The 27,943-nt window shown below is 44.4% G+C and overlaps 2 protein-coding genes across 2 annotated transcripts in view; one reads left to right on the top strand and one right to left on the bottom strand.

Annotated features, from left to right (window-relative positions):
* Window positions 1–24,913, top strand: part of si:ch211-186j3.6 (neural-cadherin) — a 163,405-nt gene extending 138,492 nt beyond the window's left edge. Inside the window, 5 exon segments of the mRNA XM_042062681.1 lie at window positions 5,360–5,624; window positions 6,554–6,734; window positions 8,204–8,448; window positions 22,095–22,249; window positions 23,669–24,913. Coding sequence (XP_041918615.1) covers window positions 5,360–5,624; window positions 6,554–6,734; window positions 8,204–8,448; window positions 22,095–22,249; window positions 23,669–24,373 — 1,551 coding nt within the window. The 3' untranslated portion in view covers window positions 24,374–24,913.
* Window positions 23,076–27,943, bottom strand: part of dpy19l3 (dpy-19 like C-mannosyltransferase 3) — a 40,468-nt gene continuing 35,600 nt past the window's right edge. Inside the window, exon 18 of the transcript XR_006022596.1 lies at window positions 23,076–23,086. The gene's annotated coding sequence lies outside the window, so the exon portion shown is untranslated. The remainder of the gene's footprint in view (window positions 23,087–27,943) is intronic.

Genomic DNA, 27,943 nt, shown 5'->3' with positions numbered 1-27,943 from the left:
CACAAAGAGGGGGAAAGAGAAGGAAGAGGCGGAGGAGAGTGGGCTGGAAGTGGTGTTTGGGAGCAGTCTATGAGACTTGCTGACAGCCACATCAGAGCCCAAGTGGAAAAGATTGGCTGAATAAATAGATAGCATATTGAATTCCCCAGGCTCTGGTGTTTCCAATTAAAGGGGCGGTGTGTTTAATTCTGTTAGTGTGTGTGTGGCACCAGCATATCAGATTCCCGGCCTAGTGTGATTACACCCCCCCCCCCCCCCCCCCCCCCCCACACACACACACACACACACACACACACACACACAAACACTCCTCCCCCCTGCTTGCTTCACTCACCTCTCCTATGTCTCCTCGGCCGCTCCATTTTTCTCCCTCCATTATTTTGCAATCAACTTTATCTCCCTGCGTTTCAGCATTATTCTCTCTCTCTCTCATTCACATTCTCTGGGTCTGACCATCTCTCTCTCTTCCTCCGTCATTCGGTCTGCTCCTCTCTGTCTCAGAGTGGAGTGGCAGATAAAGCTTGCCGCTCTCTTTAAGAAGCACTGCTGTATTCGGCTTCAAGAACCAAACACTCGTCACTGCAGTTTTCCGAACTCCTTCAAGTGTTTCATGTCCACTTTGAGAATGCGTCGGTGCACACGGGTGAATTCCTGTCGAGACTACCGTAGAGATTTGTTAGGCAAATTCTTTAACTTTTACCATACCCTTTTGTTTGCTACAGCACTGTCCATGCATAGCTTAGACCTCCTGTTTGCGTAAGCTGCTAATAGTGCGGTAGCTCTTTAACAAGGCCAGTGTGAAAACACAGATGATAAAAGCTGGCCTCCACACAATAGAGTGAATGTAGCGTTTGATAGCATGGAGGAACAAAGACCGCACACAAGGTCTTCTAATCTGCAGGCAGCATTTTAGAACTAGTCTCACAGGAAAATGTCTGCTTCAAGAATGGATCACTCAGCTCTGCGGTGTTAAGAAAGCGTAGGTGTGCGAGGATGTATTCATGTAGGCACTCCGGCAGAGACCTGTTAAGACCTGTTTTTTTAATGATTCGCTAAATGAAGTTCAAATTGTAGGCATTTATTGAATGTTAATTTAACTTGCTAGCTGTAGAGATTATTTTGGACGTTTTTACATTGCAGATCATTTAAAATGATGAGCGCAAACATCAGTGGTTCATCTTAGGCTCCCACATGCCACAGGATGGGTTCATGCACCAGACACATTACCACTACTCTTTATCTGACTTTGCACTCTGGCTGTCGTTTAAAGAAGCCCACATGGGGTAATAAAGGCAGCACAAAGTCTTCAACATTGCACTCTTTAGCAGTGGTCTCATAGGAAAAGGACTATGTGGATCTTAACATATTTCTAAAAATGACTTGAGTGACCGTTTCAGCATGTGCTTAGTCTGCACTGTCTTTGTCTTTGTACTATGAAAAAATATACAATAGGTATTGAAGATATTGAAAAACACTGTTCATCTGGATATCTAACCATTTGAAATGAAAGTGCTGTGTATCATCTAGTCTCTCATTACTAAAATGAGCACTCTCTCTGTTAACCACTAAATCCTCTCCATTCAACATACCCTACAGTGTAAACATGCTTCCACAAAAAGAAAGGGTTATAAAACATTTATCTTTTGGTGAATTATTACTGAGACATGCCCTTTGGAAGTCCAAGGGATGTTCTCACAATGTTCACAGGGCTTTTGGAAGGCAGGCAGCCCCACATCATTTGCCTTATGCCATAACAGTGGGCATCAGGGTTTCTTTGGTTCTTTTTATGCCAAACTGACCTTGAGCAAAAAATAAATCTGTTTTCATTTCATTTGACCACAGAACTTGGTGCTGGTCAAATTCCCAGTGGTTAGCAAACTCTAGGCACGTACATGTGCAGGAAAGGCTTTTTCTGGTCATACTTTTCTGCCCCTCTCTCCAACAGTGACTTACCCTCCTCCCCAATGTGTGTGGGGGCAAAATAAACTTGTGTTTGTCAAGGCAAGTTTCTCATAGTTCCAGTTGATTGGAACTTTTTAATGATCGCCTTAGCTGTAGAAATGGGCATTGGGCGGTGGAGTGTATTGCCTATGATTAACTCTATAAGAATACCTGCTGCCTCCAAGTCTTTTGGAGCTATCTCCGACTGGTCCTTGGCTCTTGGGCTCTCTGACTATCCTTCTGACTCTCTGGTCAGAAATCTTGTGAGGAGATCCTGTGCATGGTCAGTTGATGATGCAGCTATGTTCCTTCCACTTGCAGATAATTTCCCCAATGCTGTTTACTGGAAGATTCTGAAGTTTTGAAATGAACTGTAACCAGTTCCATTGATATGTTTAGCAACAATAAGGTTGTGAAGGTCTTTGGAGAGCTCTTTGCTTTCTTGTGTGACACCTTGGTAACAAAAACCTTTTTATAGCCCATCAATATGTACTAACCCAGCTTATTAATTTGCACAGACAGGAGGGATAATTACTCTCTAACTACTTATAGATTCCAGCTCATTCCTTGCCTTTCCTTGCCTTGTACAGTAGTACTGCTTTTTCTTAAAGTGTTCAATACTTTTTTTCCTGTGTCATTCCACTTTATTACACATAACTCTACTTATGGACTTTAATGTTTGTATTGTTTAGTGTGGATTACCTGAGTTAATACTTATGTCTAGTGAAAATTTCATAATGTCAATAGCCTCACTGGAAGTATACTTACTGACAGAAATGTTGACGCGTTCCGTTCAATACTTATTTCCCCCGCTGTATGTAAAATTTATGTGCTAGAATGTGTAAGGGTATTTTTTCAAAGTACGGGTAAATGTGCTTCAATTAAAAGCGTTTTTCTTTTAGAATAAGCTAATTCACTAAAGAGCAAGTTTCTTATAACCCTTTTTAGAATAGAATAGAATGCCTTTATTGTCATTGCATTTAAGTAACAAAATTGGAGAGCTGCTCCAGTAAGGTGCATCATTGCAAACACATCTATACCCTGAAACTCATCTCATACATCATTTATTGCAAAAGTGCACACACACATCAAAACACCCATGCCCACACATCCACCCACACATGTATACCTCACACGTTATTCATGGCAAACACTGTCCCATCATTCCTGCAAGCACATTTATTACCATAAACATACAAAGAAAACTCGCCCAATCTCACAGTGAATATAGTAAGCAGCTGCGGAAAGCGCGAATGGGACCCAATGTGGTAACACAGCCATTTTTTTCAAATGTGCTTCATAAACATACAATACTGCACTACAAAAACGCAAACATCTGAATTATACTTCTCCCTTCACCCAAATAATGAAGGTGAAAGGAAGTTATTAAGCCTTAATGGTGCTTCCTATTGTCAAACCTAGCAACACAGCCTGCATGCCACGTGGCATTGTTTACAAAACTTAACTGCAGCGCACGTTTGCAGGCAGGCGACGTAGTTCCGCTAGCGTGAAGCACAAAATGGGCCGGTTTTTAATAGTAATTTAAAAAAAGGGACAGAAACGAGTTCAAAAACCAGACAGACAGACCCACAGGGCCAGATGTACTAACGCTTTTGCGCTCATTTCAGGCGTATTTGTTTTGCAATGTGTGTGTAAAATCATTGCGAGGTATGTACAAACAGGCCGCAATGATGTAAAAGCGCAAACTGCCTGTCGCGGGAGCTGAAAGTGGCAGATTGCGATTGTCATGTCATGCATATGCATTCATGGGAGGATCCAGGTGAAAGTGGGAGTTTAGCGTAAAAAGATGGGAGGGGAAGAGTAAAGAGCGCCTAGTTATGTATTCCGCGGGATGTACAAAGACTGCTCCTGAAAGCGCACGTCTATTCTGCGCCTAAATACTTCCGCCTTGTAAAAGCAGGTGTTAATCCACATTGCAGTTCAATGCGTCAATAAGGGAACCTTTCAAAGACAACAGAATCGCTATTTAGAACACCAGTTTTTGTGGTGAAACTTTCGTTGGCCTTTCGCATGTCTTACTTTCACTTTCACGTCATTCACTTAAACTTTCCTACTTGCTAGATTTGACCAATCTCCCATAGCCTACGTGCACAAGTAGTTTGAGTAGAACTACTGATCTTCATTATCTCCCTGCTTGTTGACATCTTATCATGTATGGTATTATTTCATGATCGCTAAACGTTTAATTCTTTTTAATGTTGTCATCAGTTAACTTCATTCAACTGGCTTGTAGGCGCTGCCATTCAGTTGTGGACGTTCGTAAATTGCATTTATGGGCGGAGAAGGGCAGAGAAAGGCGCAGTTTACACTAAGGATTGAACGATTGATAAATACGACGGAAACTTGGGTCTGACAGCGCTCGCAATCTGCGGTGTGTCCATGGCGCTGATAACGCTACGTTCGCAAATGTACGTACATCTGGCCCACAGTGTTGTAATAGTGGAGTGGATGAGGGAAATGAGTCTGAGGAAGCAGCAAACAAAAACGAAGCACGAAGACACTGGAGAGGGGACGAGCAGACAAACGGCAGGTGTAACGTTACCCAGTATTGGCTGTGTTATTTCTTTTTTTGTGGGATGTCCAATTTATATGTAGAAATGCACATTTGCAAAGGTGACGGCTCTCCTTTTGATTTTGCACTGCCAATGTGGCTCTTGTGAAAAAAATAGTGAGGATCACTGACATACAGGAAACATCTCTTCACTATCCTCACTAGCTGCCTGTCCCCTGAACACACCGTAAAAAAACGCGGCCTCTGTAGACAGGCCAGGCTCCGCAAATGGCAACAAAAACAAACTTGTGCAACCTGTACCACGAAACATTACAAACAGTGTTCCAGCCAATAACCGACGAGGTGCACGTTTAGGAGGGTTTCAGTTTTGCCCTGCAAAGGCAAAAGACCTTAACTCGCCAGAGTGTGAAACTGAGAAAAATTACTTTAAAGTTTCTTTGTTGTCCAGCCAAATGTATTATAGGTAGGACACTGGAAATCTGGCTATTTCCTGTTTTAATGAAGATCTTTACATAAAAAAATATTGGGGTCAAACTTGACCTTTGACCCTTATTGAGACGTTACTGTACTCTGCCTTTGTATTATCTGCCAACAAATAAAGAGCCGTGCCAAGGCAAAAGGCAGTAACTTCCATAATAATCAATATAGTTGCTGTAGGGAATAGGGGAAATCATTATACAAGTAGAGAGCGAAGAGGGCAGCCAACGATCTTCTGTGCTATGTTGATCACTCTCTGTATTGCTTTTACACATCTTTATCTGGGTTGCTGATAACTGTGGCGGGTATGGTATTCATATGGTGTTTGTATTGTTTTTAGGGCTAGTTTCTATATATATTTCTCTATGCATTCTATTTTCATCATTCTCTCTTTAATCTCATTCTTAGATCCTCCAGGGCAATCTAGTTGTCCTCTACAACCTGGGTGATGGCGACTTCAACCTCACACTGCCAGCCTATCACCTTGACAACGGCGAGTGGCACGAGGTGCATCTGGATCGCCACGACAATGAGCTGACCCTGCGGCTGGATGGGGGAGGCGGCCAGCGCGAGGTCACCGGGGCGCCGGGCCGAAGCCGGGAGATTGTGATTGACCCCACGGTCGTACTGCTGGGCAACACCTTCCCCTCTGCACCCAACAAGAGCTTTCAAGGTAGCAACAAACACATACACACACACACACACACACACAAACACACACACTTCAAACACACAGCAGGGTTTGCTCAGGCAGTCCCACACCCCTCCATCTCCACCTCCTGTCTACGAGACAAGACAACGAGCCATTGTCTTGGCCAGGATGAAATATTAATAGCCCAGATAAATTTGTAATCCCCTCAAATGCATCTTTAGTGTTAAAAACAGTGCCTGACCCTCTCCTGCCAGCATGTTGCATGAAAGGAGAGCGGGCAGCATACATTAGAATGGCATGTGGTGACGGAGAGAGAGAAAGGAGGAGAGAGAGAGAGAGAGGGACAGAGGGAGAAAGAGAGAGAGAGGAGGCAGAAGAGTGCTCCCCAGAGGAAGCCATGTAGCGCTGACTTCCACAGACTTGCCCCAGGCAGAGACACATCGTGAATATGTGTGTTTATTAAATGGACTTTAAAAGCACTTTTCCTCAAAAGCTGTGTGCATGTCGTAGGTGGTAGGGATGTGGTGAGTGTGTGATTTGTGTGTGTGTATGTGTGTGTTTGTGTGTGTGTGTGTGTGTGTGTGTGTGTGTGTGTGTGTGTGTAAGTGTAAGAGAGAGAGAGTAAGAGGTGTGTGTAGGTGTTTGTGAATGAGTAAACATGGCTATGTTTGGCTTGTTCAGTGTTTGTGAATGACTAGAGGCATGGAACACTAGAGAAGGCTGTTTGCAGAGTGGAAATTGATGGATGTGTAGGCAGCAGAGTGTGCGTGTGTGTGCATGTGTGTGCGTGTGCGGGCATGTGTCCATGTGTGTGTGACCAAAAAATATGCTTTCTGTGAGCATGCATGTGTTTTGTTTATAGATGCATAGAAGCAGATCATTGTTAATTTGTGTGTGTGTGTGTGTGTGTGTGTGTGTGTGTGTGCGTGCGTGCGTGTGTGTGTGTTCAGGCTGTATGCAGGACCTGCGTCTGAATGGTCGCTACGTGCCGCTGGATGGCCAGGCTAAGGAGGGTGTGTCAGTGGTCAGCTCCCAGGGCGTGTCTCAGGGCTGCTCCTCCGACTCCTGCAGGAAGAACCAGTGCAGAGCGCCCTTCACCTGTGTGGACTTGTGGAGGATCCACGAGTGCAGGTACACACACACACACACACACACACACACACACACACACACAGGTGCACACGTACAGTACACACACAACCACATATACAGACACATACACAGAAAACGGCATATACAGACACGTACACACACACATCTACAAGAATACTCACAGACACACACATGCAGGCACATACAGGCTTGCACACGCACACCTACCTATGTGCATTCACACACACACACACACACACACACACACACACACACACACACACACACACACACACACACACACACACACACACACACACACAGACACACACACACATACACCCTCTCACCTTCCCACTTACACCTCGCCTAGCACCCTTTGAAGACTTCCCACTTTCACTCAGGTGTTGTACACACACACAATGGATACCGAGAAAAAAGGCTGACTGTCCATAAGCACGTCTCAGTTCCTTTGGGGTCCTCCTGAGGTCTCTGTGAAATTCTGGCGAGATGTGACGGGCAGCCTGTGGGCAGCCCTTCGATCCACTAGCCCTTTGGCTTTGATGGCTTTGATTTGGATAGCTGCGGGGGAGGCATGTCTCGCCCACCTCAGTCCAAGTTCAGCACACTGACAAACAGGCACCATGCCATGACTGGACCAACGCATTCCTCACTTCTCTCTGTCCTCTTTGCTCTGTGTGTTGTTGGTCTCTCTCTAGCCCCTTATCCTATCCCTTCTATCCCTACTGTGTGTGTGTGTGTGTGTGTGTGTGTGTGTGAGAGAGAGAGAGAGAGGGAGGTGTGTGTGTGTGTGAGAGAGAGAGAGAGAGAGAGGGAGGTGTGTGAGGGTGTGAGAGAGAGAGAGCTTGTGTGTGTGTTCCTGTGTTTTGTGTGGATGAAATAAAAATGAAAGTAGATATGGGTGTAGATATGGGCTGAAGTGTAAGGCCGTGACGTTGGGATTCATTGAGAGAGGAACACGAGCGAATAATCGGCAGATTCCAAATGCTCAGGGCTCCCACCGGATGCTTGAGCCCACGCTATTGATTCGGAATCGTCCTTCAGCATGTCTCCATAGTCCCATGCCGAGAGCTTCAAAAAGATTTCTGAGATTGGGATGAAGCCCCACTAAGCTGCTGCTAAATGAGACTATGTCTCACCTTTAGAGAGGCTTATCATGAGCTAGCAGGGTTGTCAGCTTTAATTGCATTCTCAATACCAGTTACAGTGTTTTTATAAATTATTGAATAAACATGAGACTTCTGAAATGTGAGATCTGAGCCAACGGAAGGAATTAGCTGGGTGATATTGACTTTAGTGTCCTTCATAAGCTCGCAGTTCCTCTCTCGAAATGATCAAACATCTCCCAGTAGCTGAAGTAGGACATGAAGCCACTCTTTGTCACCATACCTACCTCTTTCTCTCTTTCTTTCCTCTGTCTGTCTCTCTATTTCTCTCTTTCTTTCCTCTCTCTCTATCTCCCTCTTTCTCTCTTTTTCCACTCTCAGGTGTCCCTCAGGTCACATGATGAAGGGGAACACCACGGGCAAGTTCTGCATCTACACGTTGTGCGCCAGCCGGCCGTGCCACCGGGGCACATGCGTGGCGCAGTCGCCCTCCAAGTTCACGTGCGTGTGCCCCGAGGGCTACCGCGGGCGCCACTGCGAGGTGGCGCTGGCAATCTACCGTGACGACGTGGGCCTCAGCTTCAGCTCGCTCTTCGCCATCTGCATCTGCTTCATGGCGCTTCTAGGTAGCTACCTCCAATACTTCCTCCTCTACCTGTGGTGACCGCCCGCCGTGGACCCTCTCTGTCCATCCATCTGTCTGTCTGACCATCCATCTGCATGCCTGCACCACCGCCACCACCACTGCCCTCCTACCTGCTGTCTGCATGCTCTGCAGTCTGTTGCATCATACATCCACCCTCTCACCACCCACCTGTGCAAACCCCCCCCCTAGATTCTGTCTAGTCTTAATCACCCCCCTTCATCTGAAATCGGTGTCTGTTTGTGGTGCATCTTCATCGTGATAATGGCCACACGCGGCTAAGCAGAGACTCTGATTGCTTCTGTCTGGTCATCTTCCTCATATTCCTCTACGCTGGCAACTTCAATGCTGCAGGGAGAAGCCAGCAGAGCGGCCGAGGCCAGATGAGGATTTGATGTCCACTTTAACATTCAGTTTGGAAGGGAACACAAAATCAATAGAGGAGCCAACATGGCCACTGCATCAAAGCGACAGAAGAGATTCATAATGCAAAAACAATGACAAAATTGGTTATGGTAATGGTCACTTCAGGGACTTAAATAGAAGCATGCATACCGGCTCATTGGGCATGCAGGAGTCATAGTGGCTTTGCTAGAAAGGAAGAGAGGGGCCAACTCACTCTAAATAATCATTCCCCCCCCCCACTCGTATGCTTAGCTCATTTAAAAGTCAACATGACCTTGATCATCCTCAGCCACTGTTGCGTTTTAAGTGTTAATTGCATGATTTGTAGGCACACAATGTGCTGTTTACCGAAACCGGGCAGAAATTGAGATCAATGCACAGGGGTTTCGGGTGGAATTTCAATCGGCCAAACGTCTTCCGCTTGGAAATTTAAGTAGCAGAGGTTGTGTTTTTCCTCTTTCCTCTCCTCTTTTCTAGTGTTTCTGTTCTGTTTTTTCTTTGCTTGTGTTTGTTTGGAGGGAATCCAAAGCGGTTTGAAGGGGAGCCAGGCAAGCAAAGGGCCAGAGCTTTCTTGACGTTCCGCCACACAAAAGGTGCTGGGCATCTGAAGTGGCCTCTTTTTATACGCTTAATGGGTTTAAGGCTGGATGTTGCTGCCGTGCCTCCACCTTCCCTCCCTTTCTCTCGTGTGTGTAGGAGAGGCTGGGTGTAGGGGACTAAACCATACATGCCCTCTCAGACCTGCCGCTCACAGCAGCGACCGTGTCACATAATAGAGGCTATGACTGCCCGAGGTCACCTGACCCTGCTGCTGAGTGTGGAAACACAGCGTCTCTCTCCAGTGGACGCTGATAAAAAGGCTGTAGACAGGAGGTGATACGCAGTACATTATGGCAGCAGAGGTTAATGAGATGCTCTTAGCTCCACGGGCCCCATTCAATGGCCATTAGAAGGTGCTGGAGTTCTAGGTAGGTGTCAGACAGGGCCCAACGGAAAGGCCTGAGGTCAGGGATGGATTACTGCACGGGCCTACTGGGCCCAGGCCCAGGGGCCCAAGGGGTCAGAGTGCCCTGAAGCCCAAACCTTTGCATGGAATCATTGCCTCAATATCAACAAATCAGGATGTAGGCTATTAATCTGATTGAATTTAGTATTGGCCATCCCCAAAATGCACCAGAATACAGGAAATCACATCAAACAAATTACACATTTTCTGGGGGAGGACCCCCAACCCCCCCCACATACAACAATAAGTGGGGGGCCCTTAATACATCTGGGCCCAGGGGCCCGAAATTTTTTAATCCGCCCATGCCTGAGGTCAGAGGTTAGATGAGACGAAAGAGTGGACTGAGCTGGATTTGGATTGAGCTCATTCAAGAATGATGCGTGGAATGATAAAAGGAGTTCTGAAAACAGCATAGAGATTTTGCCAGCCACTACAACATCCCACCTTGTTAGTAGACCAAGACCTTCAACTGTGCGTTTTTTTAGTACCCCAAGACCCTTAGCACCAAAGGTGCGCATGGCACCTTCACGGCCTCCCTCTTTCCACTCAGAAGGATCTCTTAAGCAGCAACAACCTCTTAGTTCATAATGTCAGCTGGCATATAGCAGCTGCAGTGGACAATTATTTGATGATGATGATGATGACTGTATTGTATGATATTCTCAGGGTCCCTGCAATATAAATGGTACTGACAGTAGTTTTGAGAACATGCCGGGACCCAGTAAGCCCATGACATTCTCTATTCCTGTATTGACAAGAAATAGAACACAAATGCATCGAGCTTATAGGGTAAACCAGTCCAATCTCCTACCCGTACCAATTCAACCTCAGATTTCCCCCATGGACCATTTTTCCCCAACACTTACAGCAAAACTAGCACTCCTAAATATCAGATCTCTTTCAAACAAATCATTCTTAATTAATGATCTAATTTGCACACACAACCTTGATTTTTTACTTTTAACTGAGACATGGTTAGATCAAGCAAACAGTGCTGCTACTCTCTTGCTACTCTTGAATCAGCTCCCCCAAATTTCAGTTTTTTGTGTGCTACCAGAGCAAATAAAAAAGGTGGGGGGATAGCCACAATTTTTAAGACGTCTTTTCAGTGCAATCAGTCGTCATTCGGTGACTTTACTTCATTTGAATATCTGTGTGCACGCATTAAATCTTCTCCTCAGATTTTATTACTGACAATTTACAGGCCTCCAAAACATTCAGCAAAAGTTTTTCTTGAAGAGCTAGGTGAACTGCTATCAGGCGTTTGCATAGAGTTTGACTGTCTTATTATATCAGGGGATCTAAACTTGCATGTGGATAATCCTGAAAACAATTATGCCAAGGAATTCATTGCACTAATCGATACTTTCTCCCTAACACAGCATGTACAGGGGCCAACACACTCTCTCGGCTATACCCTCGACCTTGTTATCACAAAGGGTCTCGATGTCTCTACAGCTGTTAAAGACCTGGCCTTATCTGATCATTTCTGCGTGTTCTTTGATGTGTCTATGTCCCCACACACTCAAAACACAGCTATGATTGTAAAAAGGAGAATCATGATCAGACAAGTGCTCTCTTTGAGCAAGCACTTTCACTAAAGTCAAGTCAACGGTCAGACTCTGTAGAAGACTTATTTGATCACTTTAATGCAAAAATGGCAAACATTATGGATGACATTGCTCCATTACAATTCAAGAAAGTTAAGGACAAACAGAAAGCACCATGAAGGCAAAATCCAGCAGTTAAACTTCTAAAAAGAGAGTGTAGGAAGACTGAAAGAAAATGGCGTAAATACAAACTTCAGATCCACTATGAAATCCATAAAGAGATGCTCCGCATATATAACTCTGAAATATGCAAAGCAAGACAGTCCTTTTTTTCTAACATTATCAATAGAAGTTCAAATAACACTCGTATTCTCTTTTCAACTGTTGATAAATTAACAAATCCCCCCTCACAATTAGCGCCTGAACTTCTCTCAACTAATAAATGCAATGAGTTTTCATCTTTTTTAAGGTAAAATTGACAAAATCAGACTCAACATATCTGCTCAATTACAAATTCAACAACATGAACTTCCAGCAAGAAACAGAGGGAAACTAAACTTAATGTCAGAGTTCAGCTTGATAGACTATGAAACGCTTAAAAAAATGGTACAGAATCTCAGCTCTTCCACATGTGTCTTAGACACTCTGCCTACCAATTTCTTCAAAACTGTTTTTTATCTCATAGCGGCGGATGTCCTTCAAATTGTAATTGTATCACTGCTGTCTGGCACTTTTTCTAAGTCACTGAAAACAGCTGTTGTAAAGCCACTTCTCAAGAAGAATAACCTGGATGCCTCCATGCTCTACAATTACAGGCCCATATCCAGTCTACCTTTTATTGGCAAAATTATTGAAAAAGTAGTCTTTAATCAATTAACCACCTTCCTAACATCAAATGGGTATTTTGATTACTTTCAGTCTTTTCGGGCAAATCACAGCACTGAAACAGCTCTCATTAAAGTTTCCAATGACATACGCCTAAACACAGATTCAGGTAAAACATCAGTCCTAGTGCTACTGGACCTTAGTGCAGCATTTGACACTGTTGATCACAATATTTTACTACACAGACTAGAACACTGGGTTGGATTTACAGGCATCGTTATCAGCTGGCTAAAATCATATCTACAAGAAAGGAGCTTCTTTGTTGCCATCGGAAACTGTACCTCAACACCAACGTCCTTGACCTGTGGTGTTCCCCAGGGGTCGATCTTAGGGCCACTATTATTCAACCTCTATATGCTCCCACTTGGACAAATCATCCAAAATAACTTGATTTCATATCATAGCTATGCAGATGACACACAAATTTACTTAGCTCTGTCACCAAACGACTATGGTCCTCTTGAATCTATGTGTCAGTGTATAGAACAAATCAACACCTGGATGTCTCAACATTTTCTTCAGCTGAACAAAGAAAGAACGGAAGTAATTATATTTGGTAAAAAGGAGGAAAGACTTAGGGTTGCCACTCTCCTTGACACAAAAGGGTTGAAGGCAAAGGGATACAGTTAAAAATCTTGGTGTATTAATTGACAGTGATCTAAATTTCAACAGCTACATGAAAGCGACAACTAAATCAGCTTTTTACCACCTCAAAAATATTGCCAGACTCAGAGGGCTGATGTCAAAATATGACTTAGAAAAACTCATTCATGCATTTATCTCCAGCAGGGTTGATTACTGCAATGGACTGTTCACAGGCCTTCCTAAAAAGACTATTAAACAGCTTCAGATGATACAAAATGCAGCAGCTAGGATTCTAACAAAAACTAAAAGAACTGACCACATTACTCCAATTCTTAAGTCCTTGCACTGGCTTCCAGTAAGTCACAGAATTGACTTTAAAGCTCTATTGCTTGTTTATAAATCAGTAAATGGAGCAGGACCTAAATACCTGTCAGATATGCTTCAGCAGTACACACCTTCTCGTCCTCTCCTGCTAGTAAAACCTACTGTTAGAACCTGCTAGTAAAACCTACTGTTAGAACTAAACATGGTGAAGCAGCTTTTAGCTGCTATGCGGCTCAGCTGTGGAATCAACTTTCGGATGACATCAAAAAGGCCCCAACTGTAGCCAGTTTTAAATCTAGACTTAAGACCAAACTGTTCTCGGATGCTTTCTGCTAACTGTGCCGAGTTACAAATTCTGAATCTGCCTTGATAATTATTCTACTTTATCTTTTATTACTTTTTTTACTACTTTTGCCTTTGTTTTTTGCTTACTAACTATCCTTTATTTTTAAATTATTTTACCTTGTGTTTTATGTTTTCTTTTTATTATGATCTTTACCTTTTAACTATTCTTGACTATATTGCCTTTCTATGCTTTTTATTTGTTATTATTGTTTGGTTTTGTTTATGTAAAGCACATTGAATGACCTCTGTGTATGAAATGCGCTATATAAGTAAACTTGACTTGACTTGACTTGACTGCAGGAGTCAGGCACTCAGGCCGAGGTGCCCTCGCTGTAGAATCAGAGAGAATTGAGAAGGCAGAAAAAGACAAGAAGGACGAATGGTCTTTGAACTTCCTTTTATATTTGCCTCCATCCTGCTCTCTCTCTCTCTCTCTCTCTCTCTTATATTTGCCTCCATCCTGCTCTCTCTGTCTCTCTCTCTCTCTTTCTCTCTGTCTCTATCTCTCTCCATGCACTCCTCTCCGATTGGGCAATGATCCCCTCTGCTCTCATCTGTCGTCTTGCCTGCGGCGTGTGCCCCCGGCATTCAGGGAGGATGAGAGGGCCGATAAGAATCGCTTGGCTTGGTGGGGGAGTCACTGAAGCCCTTATTAAAAGTGATGTGGGGAAAATGAGGGCTTGACTGACATAACTCCGATGAGTGCCTCGGACAAGACGTCTCGAAACGGTCGTGTATACACTGGCCATTTAGCACCTAGAGACTGTGAGACAGAGAAGACGAGTCCTCTCTAAAAATAAACTTGAGTTCAATGCATCTTTGTTGAAGTGCGTTTTTTACTTGGAACATAGTGAAAAGGAGGGTATATGTATTGTTGTCACACGGGCTAGTGTGATGATGGCAGTTTGTGCACTTTAGTTGTGCGTGACGATGGCCGGGCTTGGAGAAAATCTTCTCCCAGCCAGGGAGGGAATCCGCTGAGATCAGCTTGGGATGTGGAGCAGTGTGTGGATGCTGTGTGACAGGTGTATGCGTCTGTCTGAGCAAGAGATGGCTTCAGGCAGGACAGTGTGTGTGTGTGTGTGTGTGTGTGTGTGTGTGTGTGTGTGTGTGTGTGAGAGTGTGTGAGTGAGAGAGAGAGAGAGAGATGTGGTGATTGTTTTTCCAGGTTAGTGGAGAGCGATCTTGCTCTGATGCCAACTCTGATCTCGAAGTCCCTGTCGGTTACAGCAAAAGCTCCTTATGTAAAGAGTCAAGGTACACACACAGACACACACACACACACACACACACACACACACACACACACTCAAGCATGGAGGCCAATATAGCAAAAATCCACAAATCACTGAGCAGATGAGTGTCAGTGGAGTGTTGCACAGATCAGACATTTCCAATCCCAAAAAGGCCATCACTGGATCATGTGATGCACAATCTACTCCAGAAATCTTTACAAAGAATTACATCACCCTCAGTATCCAATAATGTGCAATAGTGAATGTCATAATTGAAAGGGCTTGTTTTCAAAGCATTGTGGGCTAACACACTTGAGCTATATATGTGCATTAATTTATGATGTTATCAAATGCAAACGATCACAGTAGTTTCCCTTAACTCAGAATCAGAGCCATTAATGATACTCCATGTGCTTTATGAAAGGACTGTACATTTGCTTTGTGGATTGCACTGTGTACGTATGTAGCCACACATTGTGTAGATATATGCAAAATACGCCTAATAACTATTACAACAACAAATTCAACCCCCTGTTGTTGTTTGTCTTCTGTGCCAACAAACAAGAGCTGCTAATGTGTTTTTTTCCCCATTTTGTTTTTCAAAAATTGATTGAGGAAAAAATGAAAACTATCACCAAATAACCCCCTCATGTCTCTCATTTGTAACGTTTGCCATCTCATTTTCCTGTTTCCCACTCACTTACATTCCCTGTAATGTTAGGGATTGCCTGGTTCGTTAAGTTGGTTCAATTCAAATCATTAACAATGCAAATATCACTTTTATGTTATAAAAGAGCATGCGGCATGAAAAATTCATTATGGAACTGTTGTATTGTCGTTGCACCTCTGTTTGCCCAATGATAGCTGGCTGCATTTGCCATATTCTCTCTTTTAATTAGCTGTGATGGGGATAAAGCACCGCAGCTTATTATTTGCTCTCCGAGGTGCAAATCAGATGTTGAGAGTGGTGGTGTGTTTTTGCCCTTCCTTTGACAGTAGGCCTACTGTGAAAATAAGTGTTCTTTCCTTGGGATCTGGCACTGAACTTTCAGCTTCACAGAAAATGACATTTAGTATTCTATGCAGAGCAAAGACCCTAACAGAAATCACCTGACCTCCTTGACACCAGTGAATTGACTGGAATAAAATGGCAGTTTTGTGGAGGTAGCCCAACATGAATATTGGTACATGAATGTAGATTTTGGTAGAATGTAGCGACTTGTTAACAATATTACACAAGCCTTCAATGTCAACAGGTTTGTATTTTTATGCAACTGGTAAGACTTTGATTGTAACTATAAAGAAGTATAGCTATAAAAGACTGACTCTGTGGGGCAAAACTTTTCGCCCATTATGCCAGTGCCACCTCATCTCCGCTCATCCCAGCTGCCTGTCTCCAGAGGGATTAATTGCTGTGGCGCTGGCTGTAAATGTCAGGGGCTTTCAGGCCTGCTCTTCATTTTGGCCTTGTAAAGGTGTCGCTACTGTGGCTGGATCTGGGCTTGGAGAGCCTCCAGTGACAGGCAGAGAGAGCCAAGGAGAAAGGAATGATTGGGCTCTGGGGGCGAAAAATGTTAACCACAAACAAATCTTAGCTGTGTTAAGAAACTACTGATGTGTGTTAACATGCCAGGAGAGGGAGAGCAGGAGAGAATTGAGATTATATGCAAATATGCATAGAGTATACATTATAGATCTATAGTGTGGGTGTGGGAGATTGTGAGTGAGACTCCATTCCCTGTGGTAAACATTATTACAGTAAGGGACCGTTCGTTATTTATAAACGGGATCACCGGAGGGATTTTGAGTGCTTCGATCAAGGATTGCATGACCCTCCCCTGCCTGCGCTATAATTTTCAACGACCCTCCCCGGCCAATTGTCGAGGTCTTCCGCCCACGCTCAATACGCGCTATGAAAACACATCTACATATGCTATCGCCCTATAACCAACCTCTGCTTTCTGATCTTACACATCACACTTCACCAAGATGGTGGCCATTTCAGTAGATTTACTCACTAACATTGTTGTGGAAACACAATAAGCATGGAAACTAAATGTACACTTCCTGCAACTGCATTAGCCTACTTGAAAAGTTACTCCTCTAGTAAGTATTCACATGAAATAAAACAATAAAGCATTGAGACCATTCAACAAAGCACACTGGGTAATAACAAATTCAACACATGAACTTGTTGCTATGGACTCGTCTCTAGGCTTCCTCAGTCATTGTAAAGCTGCCGAAGCTGAACATTATCCAAAACTCATTTTTTTAGACGAGCGTCAATTTGGGAGCTTGCTACACTACTCCCTTCTCAAATGGCTGTAAAAGGCCGTTTGCACAATTTCAGAAACAATCACAGGGACCGAAGAATAACTAACATGCCAACTTTTTCAGGGTTTATCATTTTAACGTTTCCTCGCTGTCTTGCCGTTTTAATATTTTCCCGTAGAATATCCCATATTACTGTAATACTCTCATAACATTAGTCCTGCATTCTGGCCTGTCTCTGTGTTGTCCTGTTGTTACCCCTAGCCCTTCCAGTGAAACAGATGTATTCAAATCATCGTTTTGCTTGCTTGAATGCGAACTCAGAGTGATGTTAACCTAGGCCTATTTAAGTTAACAACGTGGTTGTCGTGAGAGCACGATTCATTAGCGCTTGCAGTGTTCGGCCGTAGGCTATGCCTACGTGCGCACCTGCCAGGCTACTCAGCTAGACAAAGAATTCCCTCTGTATATTCACTCCAAGTTGGCCTACCATAACTTACCAACTACAGTGTAGACCATAAACTGGCTATTTATATGACCAAATGTATTTGTTCAACTTTATGAAGCAGAATTACGCACTGCTATTTGGAACGTAACACATTTTTGTTGGCAGGAGAGAGAATGACAGCGATTAACAAATTGCACTTGTTGCTGGTTACCAATAAATACTATATATTTTTTTTTGCAAACAACAAAAACAGAAAGGATGGAGACAGCAAAGCTAGAGATGGGCAGGAACGAGGTCAATTGGTAGAAATGCTTGTCAAAACGTTAGGAGCTGGATGTGTGGATGAATGAAGCACAAGTGTGCTTTATGTTAAGCATGCACACTGTTTAAAGTTAGGCTACACGGTAAACTACAAGTAAACCAAAGTTAAATGTAACTTTTTTAGGGCTGGATAAAGTTGACCAAATGGATATAGGCTGTTAGGCGTGAATAAAGTATGCTACTTTGTTGCTCCAACCCTTCCAAAGTTAATGGAGACGAATGTTGACATTTTCCGTATTTTGCGTGAGAAACCCGGGAAATCTCCCTTATTTTCATTGTTCAATGTTGACAGAGCTATGGAACGAAAGAGAACGTTATATGGCGACAGAAATCAACAATCAAACAAGCCACTTTGACTTTTTGCTGTTTTCATTAATACAAAAGATGGGTGACCCTGCCTCCTAGACAAAAAAAAGTTAGGTGACCCTCCCCTCAACAAAGAATAAAAAGACATGACGTAAAAAGATTGTCCTCCGGTGGCCCCGTTTATAAATAACGAACGGTCCCTAATGCCCAGATACCTGCTAACCTCATTATTGGCTGCCATTGATTTATTCATTTTGACATGTCCATCCACTGGTAGTTTCAAGTGAAGAGCTTTTCAGAGCATGCCTTCCCTTAGTTTCTTGTATGTTATATTCAAAAGGCTCTTAAGTGTATGTATTTTTTAATCTTAAATGGCAAGCCATTGAATCTCGTGGTGAATGTTGAGTCAGGTGTAAAATGCCTGCACTGTTTGTTTTGTTTCTGAAGAATAGATGTCATTGATGGTTAAATGTGAAATATTGTCTAAGTCAACATGCATTATTCAATTCCATTTCCTATTTAGTTGGAAAATGAACAAGTCAAACTTGGTGCGAATTGAACTGTGAGGTGATTCATTTGCCTCAAGCTGCAGTTTTTCGGTCCACAGCAGCCCAGAAAAAAAAGTTTTGTGAGTGATTGAGATGCGTCCAGTTGGGTGAAAAGAGGCGAGTTATCACTGAAGTCAGGAGATCAATAAAGCAGACAGTCTATGGTCTGGTCTGCTTGGTCATCTGCCTGGACAAAGGAAAGCCTCAATGTGCTCAAATTCAACTTCAAAATCATACAAAGGGATGCCTCATTGCAAGAAATCCTCTGAAGTAGCATACAGGTGCTGGTCATATAATTAGAATATCATGAAAACGTTGATTTATTTCAGTAATTCCATTCAAAAAGTGAAACTTGTATAATGTATACATTCATTCCACACAGACTGATATATTTCAAGTGTTTATTTCTTTTCATTTTGATGATGACTGACAACGAATGAAAACCCCAAATTCAGTATCTCAGAAAATTAGAATATTGTGAAAAGATTCAATATTGAAGACACCTGATACTACACTCTAATCAGCTAATTAACGCAAAACACCTGCAAAGGCCTTTAAATGGTCTCTCAGTAGTTCTGTAGGTTACACAATCATGGGGAAGACTGCTGAATTGACAGTTGTCCAAAAGACGACCATTGACACCTTGCACAAGGAGGGCAAGATACAAAAGGTCATTGCTGAAGAGGTTAGCTGTTCACAGAGCTCTGTGTCCAAACACATTAATAAAGAGGGGAAGGAAAGGATGTGGTAGAAAAAAGTGTACAAGCAATAGGGATAACCATACCCTGGAGAGGATTGTGAAACAAAACCCATTCAAAAATGTGGGGGAGATTCACAAAGAGTGGACTGCAGCTGGAGTCAGTGCTTCAAGAACCACCAGGCACAAATGTATGCAAGACATGGGTTTCAGCTGTCGCATTCCTTGTGTCAAGCCACTCTTGAACAAGAGACAGCGTCTGAAGCGTCTCGCCTGGGCTAAAGACAAAAAGGACTGGACTGCTGCTGAGTGGTCCAAAGTTATGTTCTCTGATGAAAGTCAATTTTGCATTTCCTTTGGAAATCAAGGTCCCAGAGTCTGGGGGAAGAGAGGAGAGGCACAGAATCCACGTTGCTTGAAGTCCAGTGTAAAGTTTCAACAGTCAGTAATGGTTTGGGGTGCCATGTCATCCGCTGGTGTTGGTCCACTGTGTTTTCTGAGGTCCAAGGTCAACGCAGCCGTCTACCAGGAAGTTTTGGAGCACTTCATGCTTCCTGCTGCTGACGTTGCGGATTTCATTTTCCAACAGGACTGGGCACCTGCACACAATGCCAAAGCTACGAGTACCTGGTCTAAGGACTGCTGCTACTGGAAGAAACTGGAATCCATGCATTTCCACTGAATTATTTTTGGAATCTGATCCCTTATCATACCTGTTCATTCTTACTCGTCGCTCGACTTATCGTGTCTAAATTCAAGATGGCTGCAAACGCTAAACTTTGTGAAGATACTGTCTGTATAAATCGTCTTGTAAGTAAACTACCAGTGCTTTTTCAAAGTTCTCAATGTCTCCTTTTAAATGTCAGGGCCCTCGGAAGTCTACCAATGAAGTGTGGAGATGCATTGAGCCTCGTAAATGGTGTAAAACAGTGATTTATTTGCATGGCTAGCCCGATGCCGAAGCACCACCATTGAAAAAGCTGTTGGTAGCATCGGCTAACTAGCGCCAGATTTTGGAGTGCAGGGGACAAGCCGAGGTGGGCTATGAGACATACGTTCACACTCGGTATCATGTTTCAACACACTTTAGGTCAATATCACACCAGAATTCTCCTTTAAGTAATATTCTAATTTTCTGAGATACTGATGTTGTCAGTTATAATCATCAAAATTAAAAGAAATAAACATTTGAAACATATCAGTCTGTGTGTAATGAATGAATATAATATACAAGTTAATGTATAATGTATATAAATCAACTTTTTGATGATATTCTAAATTTAAGACCAGCACCTGTATTTTAGCTGTAAAAGAAAAAACAAAAAACAATCAGCATAAATTTGAAGTGATGTTCTGAGGTAGACCATGGAATCATTTGATATTTCATGAGTTTAGACGATGGAATAATTTGATATTTCATGAGTTTAGACGTATGTCAGTCTGAATGTCTAGCCCTATATCTCAACAGCCTGTACTTTTCAATTCTCCTGTGCTGTTGAGCAATGCAGTGTCTACACAGCTTCACCTAATTTTGATGTGTAAGAAAATAGGTTTTAATGAAACAAAATTGTCACTTGTTCAAATATTAACAGCTCCATTCCCTAGCTGCCTTTGGGCAGATCTATACCTCTTTGATGTCCCTTTTAACAGTCCCCGACTATCTGAGTCTCATTTGGTGTCATTAAATGAGCTAACAGAGCTAAAAATGCATTTTAGCTCTGGGTCTCTGCGTTCTTTTGGCACCAATATAGCGTGACAAATCTTCACAGAAGACAGATAGCCTGTGTTTCTATTTGTGGGATGCAGTTGGCAAAGAGTAAGGGATTTGTTTTTTTTTATTATTATTATTTTTGTTGTTGATGGTGTTTTGTACTCCTGGCTGATTTCACAAATACACAATTTAACTTGTGTGTGGAGTTGTGCTTGGAGTTGACGCATCAGTCACTGATTTTCCCTACACAGTAATTTGAACTTCTGAAGCCTATAGTCCACTGACAGCACGAGGTTTCTGAACAAGAGGTCGACAAAGGCAGGACCAAGTGTGAACAAAACATCACTTGAAGAGATAAAGGTGTGAGAATGAGCAGGAGAAAGGGCACAGTTTAGAGTATAGAAAAAGAAAGACGTGCAGAGAGAGGAGTCAGGGAGGGAGAGAGAGAGAGAGAGATGCGCTAAGGGCCAGATAATATACTGGAAAGGTCATCTGGGTCCCAGTGTGGATTGATTCTCCTTGCAGTCTTGACATGGCTCTGAGCTCTTATCGAGTTAACGTCGGAACTGTCGAACAGTGCCCCCATCTCAGCCACAGACATTGCCCTGTCAACACGGCACATCAGTGCTCCACTCCCCTCGCGCTGCTGTGCTCCTCACAGACTCCGAGGTGTAAGGAGTGCAATCAGTCTGCTACAGAACTGCACAGATCTCTCCTCGGAGACCCACAAGTCTGCAGGGCTTCAGTTTGTTTCCATTTCGTTCTCACACTCTTACAGAAAGTGAGTCACACCGAACCCTGACTGGGTTCATGTAGACAAAGTAGTAAGTAAGGTAAGGATGTAAGTGAAGAATGGCTACAGAGTTTTTAACAATGCTGGCTAGTTAAGTAGACAATGATGATGATGGAGCCTATTTGCTTGGACCTGGTAAGGTAATAATGGCTTATTGAAGGGTTTGTGTGTAATCGTGTCTGCTCTGTTGCGCCCCTAGTGCTCCTGCTGGGAATCTTCCTGTACACCCGCTGGCGAAGCTACAAAGGGCTGAAGGAGGGCGTGTACCATGTGTCTGCACACCATGATGGCTGGGAGGATATCCGTGAGAATGTCTTAAACTACGACGAGGAGGGTGGAGGAGAAGAGGACCAGGTGAGGCCTTGTGTAACTATGACAGAGCCATCTGAACTCTCCAGTCCCACAAAAAGCCCCCTCCTGCACAGTAATAAAGTCACCACTAAGACCATAGACAGTAAACAAAAAGACCACAGCAGCTTCCTGTTGCTCCTTTGTCATCACATACTCTGACACACCTACAGTATGACTCCTGTTCACTATGGCAACGCATCTTACCGAGAGCTTTTCATCCAGGTCACCATAGCAACCTACAACAATAAAAGCTCCTCAGTTTTTTTTTTCTTTCTCGCTAACCAGCAAGGGATCTTTTTTACCCCCTCTAAGCACAATAAAGATATTCAAAAAAGAAAAATGGTGGAGGTACTGTAACTCCATAGACTGTTAAGACCTATCAGCAGGGTACATATTTTCTGCTGGAAGCCTAGATGGTGGGAGTGTTGGCATGGCTGAGTGACACTGGCACTTTTTGCCTTATATAACAAGGCACTAACATGATTATCAGATGCCAAACTGAGTTCTGATCCCGTGACGCGATCGTGTGATGAGACCCGGGACGTACGATGCGTTTCTGCACACTTCTTCTCATCAGGTAATCAATTAGCGCGCGCTCCCACGCGGGCGTTACCCACACCTCCGCAGCCCCTCTTCTCCAGCGCTATCACATCCTCCAGGGAGCTGCGTTCCCTTTCTCTTGCTGGCAAAAGCTCGGCTGCTGTAACGAGAGGAATCAGTCTCGCCTCAATGGGATTAATGTTGAAGTGATTATGCCCTGCTATATAAAAAAAGGAAGGCTGCACCATAGCCGTCATGTTCATGCTCGTCTATTCAGCTCAGAGCTTGAACGCTCTTCCCCTTGCACTTTACCTTTCCACTCAGATTATGCTCAGTGCCCAGGTGGAGTAGCTGCAGCACGCGCAGGCAGCAGCTGCTGCTAATATGGCTTTAGCATGAATGACAGGCTAAATCTGGATTTGCTTTAGTCAGGGAAGCAGTGGTGATAATGACACTAACTTATTTTACTCTTCTCTATGTGAAATCACTGTGTGTGTTTGTGTTTGCTTTAGTCATATACACTGATAGATAGATAGATAGATAGATAAATATATACTTTATTGATCCCCAAGGGGAAATTCAAGACTGACACACATATTTGTGCCAGGACACACTTACATACTCACAATACAAAAGCACAGAGTAGTGTGAAAAGGTTAAAGCCATTGTAGAGATGGGTTGTAAACAGACGGAAGGGCATCATAGCCTGACTGTTTTCTATTTCAATCATATTTTATTCATGAAGATATAAACAAAGATATTAGGCCCCCGCAATTTGGAAGCTGTTGTGGGAATTCACATCTTGTCTAAATAAAAGGTGAAACAAAGTGCTCATTTCTTTCTATCGTTTCTGTGTCTTCTCCTCATGTTGTCCCTCTCTAGAATGCCTATGACATGGCGGAGCTCCAAAAGTCTCTGCAGCCCAGCCCGGCCCAGTCGGTGCAGTACAGCCGCTCGCGGGCGGTGCAGCTGCACGCCCACTCCGTTCAACAGCAGTCGCTCCACCAGCAGCCTCCGCACCAGCTCCACCACCACCACCACCAGCAGCAGCAGCAGCCGCCGCAGCAACAGCCCCCCTTGTGCCAGCCAGCGACGCCCCTGCAGACCCTCCAGCACCAGCCGGACTCGTGCGCCCGATCCAGCAGCAGCAGCAGCAGCATGGCCGCCTCCTCGTCCACGGGCCCGGCCACCTCGGCCGCCACCACCACCACCACCACCACCCTGCTCCGCCGGGACGTGCCCCCCGTGCGCACCCCTGCCCAGGGCCAGAGCTCCAGCGGCCGGGCCGCGCAGCTGGCCCGCAAGAGCCTGTCCTTCTCTAGCCAGGACCTGGCGCGCTACCTGTGCGAGATCATCCGCGACGCCGACCAGCACCCCGAGACGGCGCCCTTCGACTCCCTGCAGGTGTTCTCCACGGAGGGGGGCGGCTCGCCTGCCGGCTCCCTCAGCTCCTTCAGCTCGGCGGGGCTCGACGAGGACCACAGCAGCGGCGGCAGCGGCACCGCTCCCGACAGCCTCAGGGAGTGGGGACCGCGCTTCGAGAAGCTCAAAGCGCTCTACGAGAGAGCCGAGGCCAGTGACCTCTGAGCATGCAGGCCGAGACGTTAAAACCTCCTCACGGCACGATAAACCCAGGAGAGATTCCCACTGGAGAACAGAAGCCCAGTGACACCTCAACAGACACTTTGGGAATTAGACAGGATCAGGAGATGGCAAGTGGGAAATGGAAGTTTAAAAAAAACACACACACATAAATCAAAAACTCATACATTGTTTTATCACTCTCTTTATCCAAACTTCCCATGTTTGATGTGTGGGCTCCTGAAACTGCTGCCCATGTGGTCTTTCGGAGTTCATCTGACACTGCAGAAGCAGTGACACCATATTACTGAGCTGTTACATATGGCACTTACTGCAGGGGTTGGAAACAGCAGACCCTCTCTGGCAGTGACTTGCGGATGACAATGATGTGTGGGAGAGATGCTCTCTATTCTCTGTTTGTTGACCACACTTGAGGACTGCCAAGCGCCTCTTGGACCTTTCTAATATGCCGTTCTATATGTCTGTATGCTGTCAGTGTTTTAAAAAAAGATGAATAAATATTACAAGAAGTGCTTTGACGTTTAATATGGGACGATTTCTCTGTGGCCTTGCAGGGGCTTGGTTTTCTAAATCAATTTGCCGCTTGTGCTGTCGAAGTCGCTGGTCTTGCTCATCAGTCATAGCCATCCTTTGTTAGATTTGATTTTTCTGTTTATGCTGCCTCTTGTCATATTTTTTTTTTCACCCAAGGTGGAGCCCCAGAATGAACAAGTGGCTGTGAAGGGACCGCAGGAGTTGGGTTGGGGTGGGGGTGGGGGTCTGGGTTAAATGGCGGAGGGCCGAATGGTGATTGGGAACTGCTCCAAAGTAAGGAGCAAAATGGTTTTTATTACTCTTATTTTTGAAGCTTCAGTGGAATACTGAATGTCCTTTCAGCTGGAGCTAGCGGCTTGTGTGGAATACAAATGTCGGTGAGTCGGATGACCCCCCCCCCCCCCCCCCCCCCCCCACCCCACCCCACCCCACCCCACCCCCCAAGGCTGAGCTGCCTGCTGTGGCCGACAGAGTCCTTCTGTTCGGAGAGTGATGGGCGGCATCCGCACGCGTCGGGACAACTGTGAGCAAAGCTCAGTGCGACCGTGAGCGCGGGTCACTGGCTCAGCGATCGGCGCCGCCAAAGGCAGCAGGAGGAGGAGGAGGAGGAGGAGGAGGAGGAGGAGGGGGCCTCGTGGGTGGGATAAGCTGGGAGCATCTGAGAGCCGAGCGGCAGAAGCAGTGTCCCTCTGGAGTGGAGGCGCACGGTCATTACCGAGGCCTCTGGAGCGAGGGGCGTCAGTCCATTTAGCCTCCCGCGAGAAACCATTATGTCCTTAACACAAAACCTCTTACTCTGTCACCGAGTCCCGAATCATCCACCTGGACCCCCACCCCGCCCACCCGTAACAGAGGAGAAACGCTTCAGCTAGCACTTTGTCCTCCGATCGCGTTATCCACCTCTGCTGGGAATGTGATGGAGTCCAACATCACCACAGTGAAATTACCCCCCCCCCCCCGTCACCTTGGTCTCCTAACTGAAAGCAGTTAGGCAGGCAGCGTGTCTCCGACAGAGTGAGAGACAGAGAAAGAGTGAAGGAGAGAGAGAGCGCAAAGGAGGAAGAGAAATAGAGAGGGCCCAGGGTGAGCATCTCCCCGACCCCTGCAGTTAATGCAATCGTGTGAGGGGAGACGTTTGAGCCTCATACAGAGCAGTGGGGGGTGGGGAGCTTAACAAAAGGCTCCGCGAGTCATTTGGCTCACTGGAAATAGCGTCAATTGAGTAATGTCGCCTCCCTCCGCGCTGCCTCAAATGCCATCCTTGTATTTTTATGAATCTGGGAGCCAGAATTATCTCACCCTTTTCACATGATTTTATTTTTTCCAGGTTTCCTTCCCTGCGTTTTTGTTGTGTAGAAATATTCGCTGAGCGTGACGGCACAGTTGTAAAGGGTAGGAGGGTGCTGAAAGACATCAGGACCTCTAAGCCTAATGTGAACTGATTGCTTGCTGTCATGCTGCAAACCAAAGGATCATGGGAGTTTCAAAAAGTCGACCAAGAAGTCGTCTCTCTGGTTATGGATTTCAAAAAGTGCCAATTTTCTAAAAGGCGGCAACATGAGTTTTCTAGAGGGTTATTCTGTTTCAATTCATCCGCGCCACAAGGCTTTTGTGGAAGCCAAGCTGTATGGAGTGGTGAATATAATCACAGTTCAGAGATGAGCTTGTTTTCACCACAGATTCTTACCATGGAGACCAGATTGGTTCCACTGTCATATCTCCACCAAGTCTTTTATTTGTGATGGATATATAGTATTGCATATCGTGAAATGTTATGGTTTTACCTCATTTGTACATAACAAAGAGATATTATTGCTTTTTAAAGAAATATTGAGGGAAAGATACAGAATACATTACTTTTTTCAAGTGATATTGTGATCTTTTTGTTACCAGCATTGTTTTTTTCTCTTTAAACTAGACACAGATACATTTGGTGTTTTGTACTTGTATCATTTGAACTGTTGTTTTTCTTTTCCTCAATAAATAAACGTCTCAACCTCGACTTTGGCTTGTGTTGTCCCTGTTTGCACTTGACCCAATGGGAGCATGTTTGCTTGCGCTGAGTGGCTAGCGTGTTTGTTCAATTTTAAGCGTACTGCCCAAGGGCTTTAATGCGAATGTTGACCTTGTCTGAATACAGCTTAGGGTAGGTTTCCTTACCATATCATCTTAAATTGATTTTGACATTATGTCTTGGTAGCTTATTAGTTTGTTAATGTTTTTTTCTTTGTCTAGGACCCCACAGAGTAGAATTCTCTATTATTTACTCCATTAAAATAATCACAGTCCCAATCTCAGTGATTTAAACACACCCTTGGAGTTAACAACAAAAAGGGCAGCCGTGGGCCTACTGGTTAGCACTTCGGACTTGTAACTGGAGGGTTGCCGGTTTGAACCCCGACCAGTAGGCACCCCTTGAGCAAGGCACCTAACCCCTCACTGCTCCCCGAGCGCCGCTGTTGTTGCAGGCAGCTCACTGCGCCGGGATTAGTGTGTGCTTCTGTTCACTGTGTGCTGAGTGTGTTTCACTAATTCACGGATTGGGATAAATGCAGAAACCAAATTTCCCTCACGGGATCAAAAGAGTATATATACATACTTAAAAGACAAAGCCATTTGCACTCAGGAAAAGAACCAGACCAAAGCCTGTATTTTTCTCTTACCAAGCCAACAGATGTTGAGGACTGTACTTTAACCTATTATTGACAGTTTTATTGTTATGCAAAACAACTTCCCATACTGAATTTTCCCCTCTTAGACAAAGGAAAACATGTTTGCTTATCACACTGTGTTCATTAGCACTTTAACCAGGCAAAACGCATGACCACTTCAAGTTAATGAATTGTCTATATTACAACACTGCTGTGACAGGTACATATCTTGTCATGTACTCTAATGTATTACAGTGTATTCCAGATGTACTGTGAGCAAAGTCATTCAGGGTTGTAAATGTGTCTGTACAGTATAGAACATCATATTTATTTCTAAATTAAGAATCATTTCCCAATGTGAGTTAATGGT

The sequence above is a fragment of the Alosa sapidissima genome, chromosome 14, assembly GCF_018492685.1.
Source record: "Alosa sapidissima isolate fAloSap1 chromosome 14, fAloSap1.pri, whole genome shotgun sequence".
Classification (NCBI taxonomy): Eukaryota; Metazoa; Chordata; class Actinopteri; order Clupeiformes; family Clupeidae; genus Alosa; species Alosa sapidissima.
Note: the sequence above shows the minus strand (reverse complement) of the source record. Positions and strands in the feature narration are given on the sequence as shown.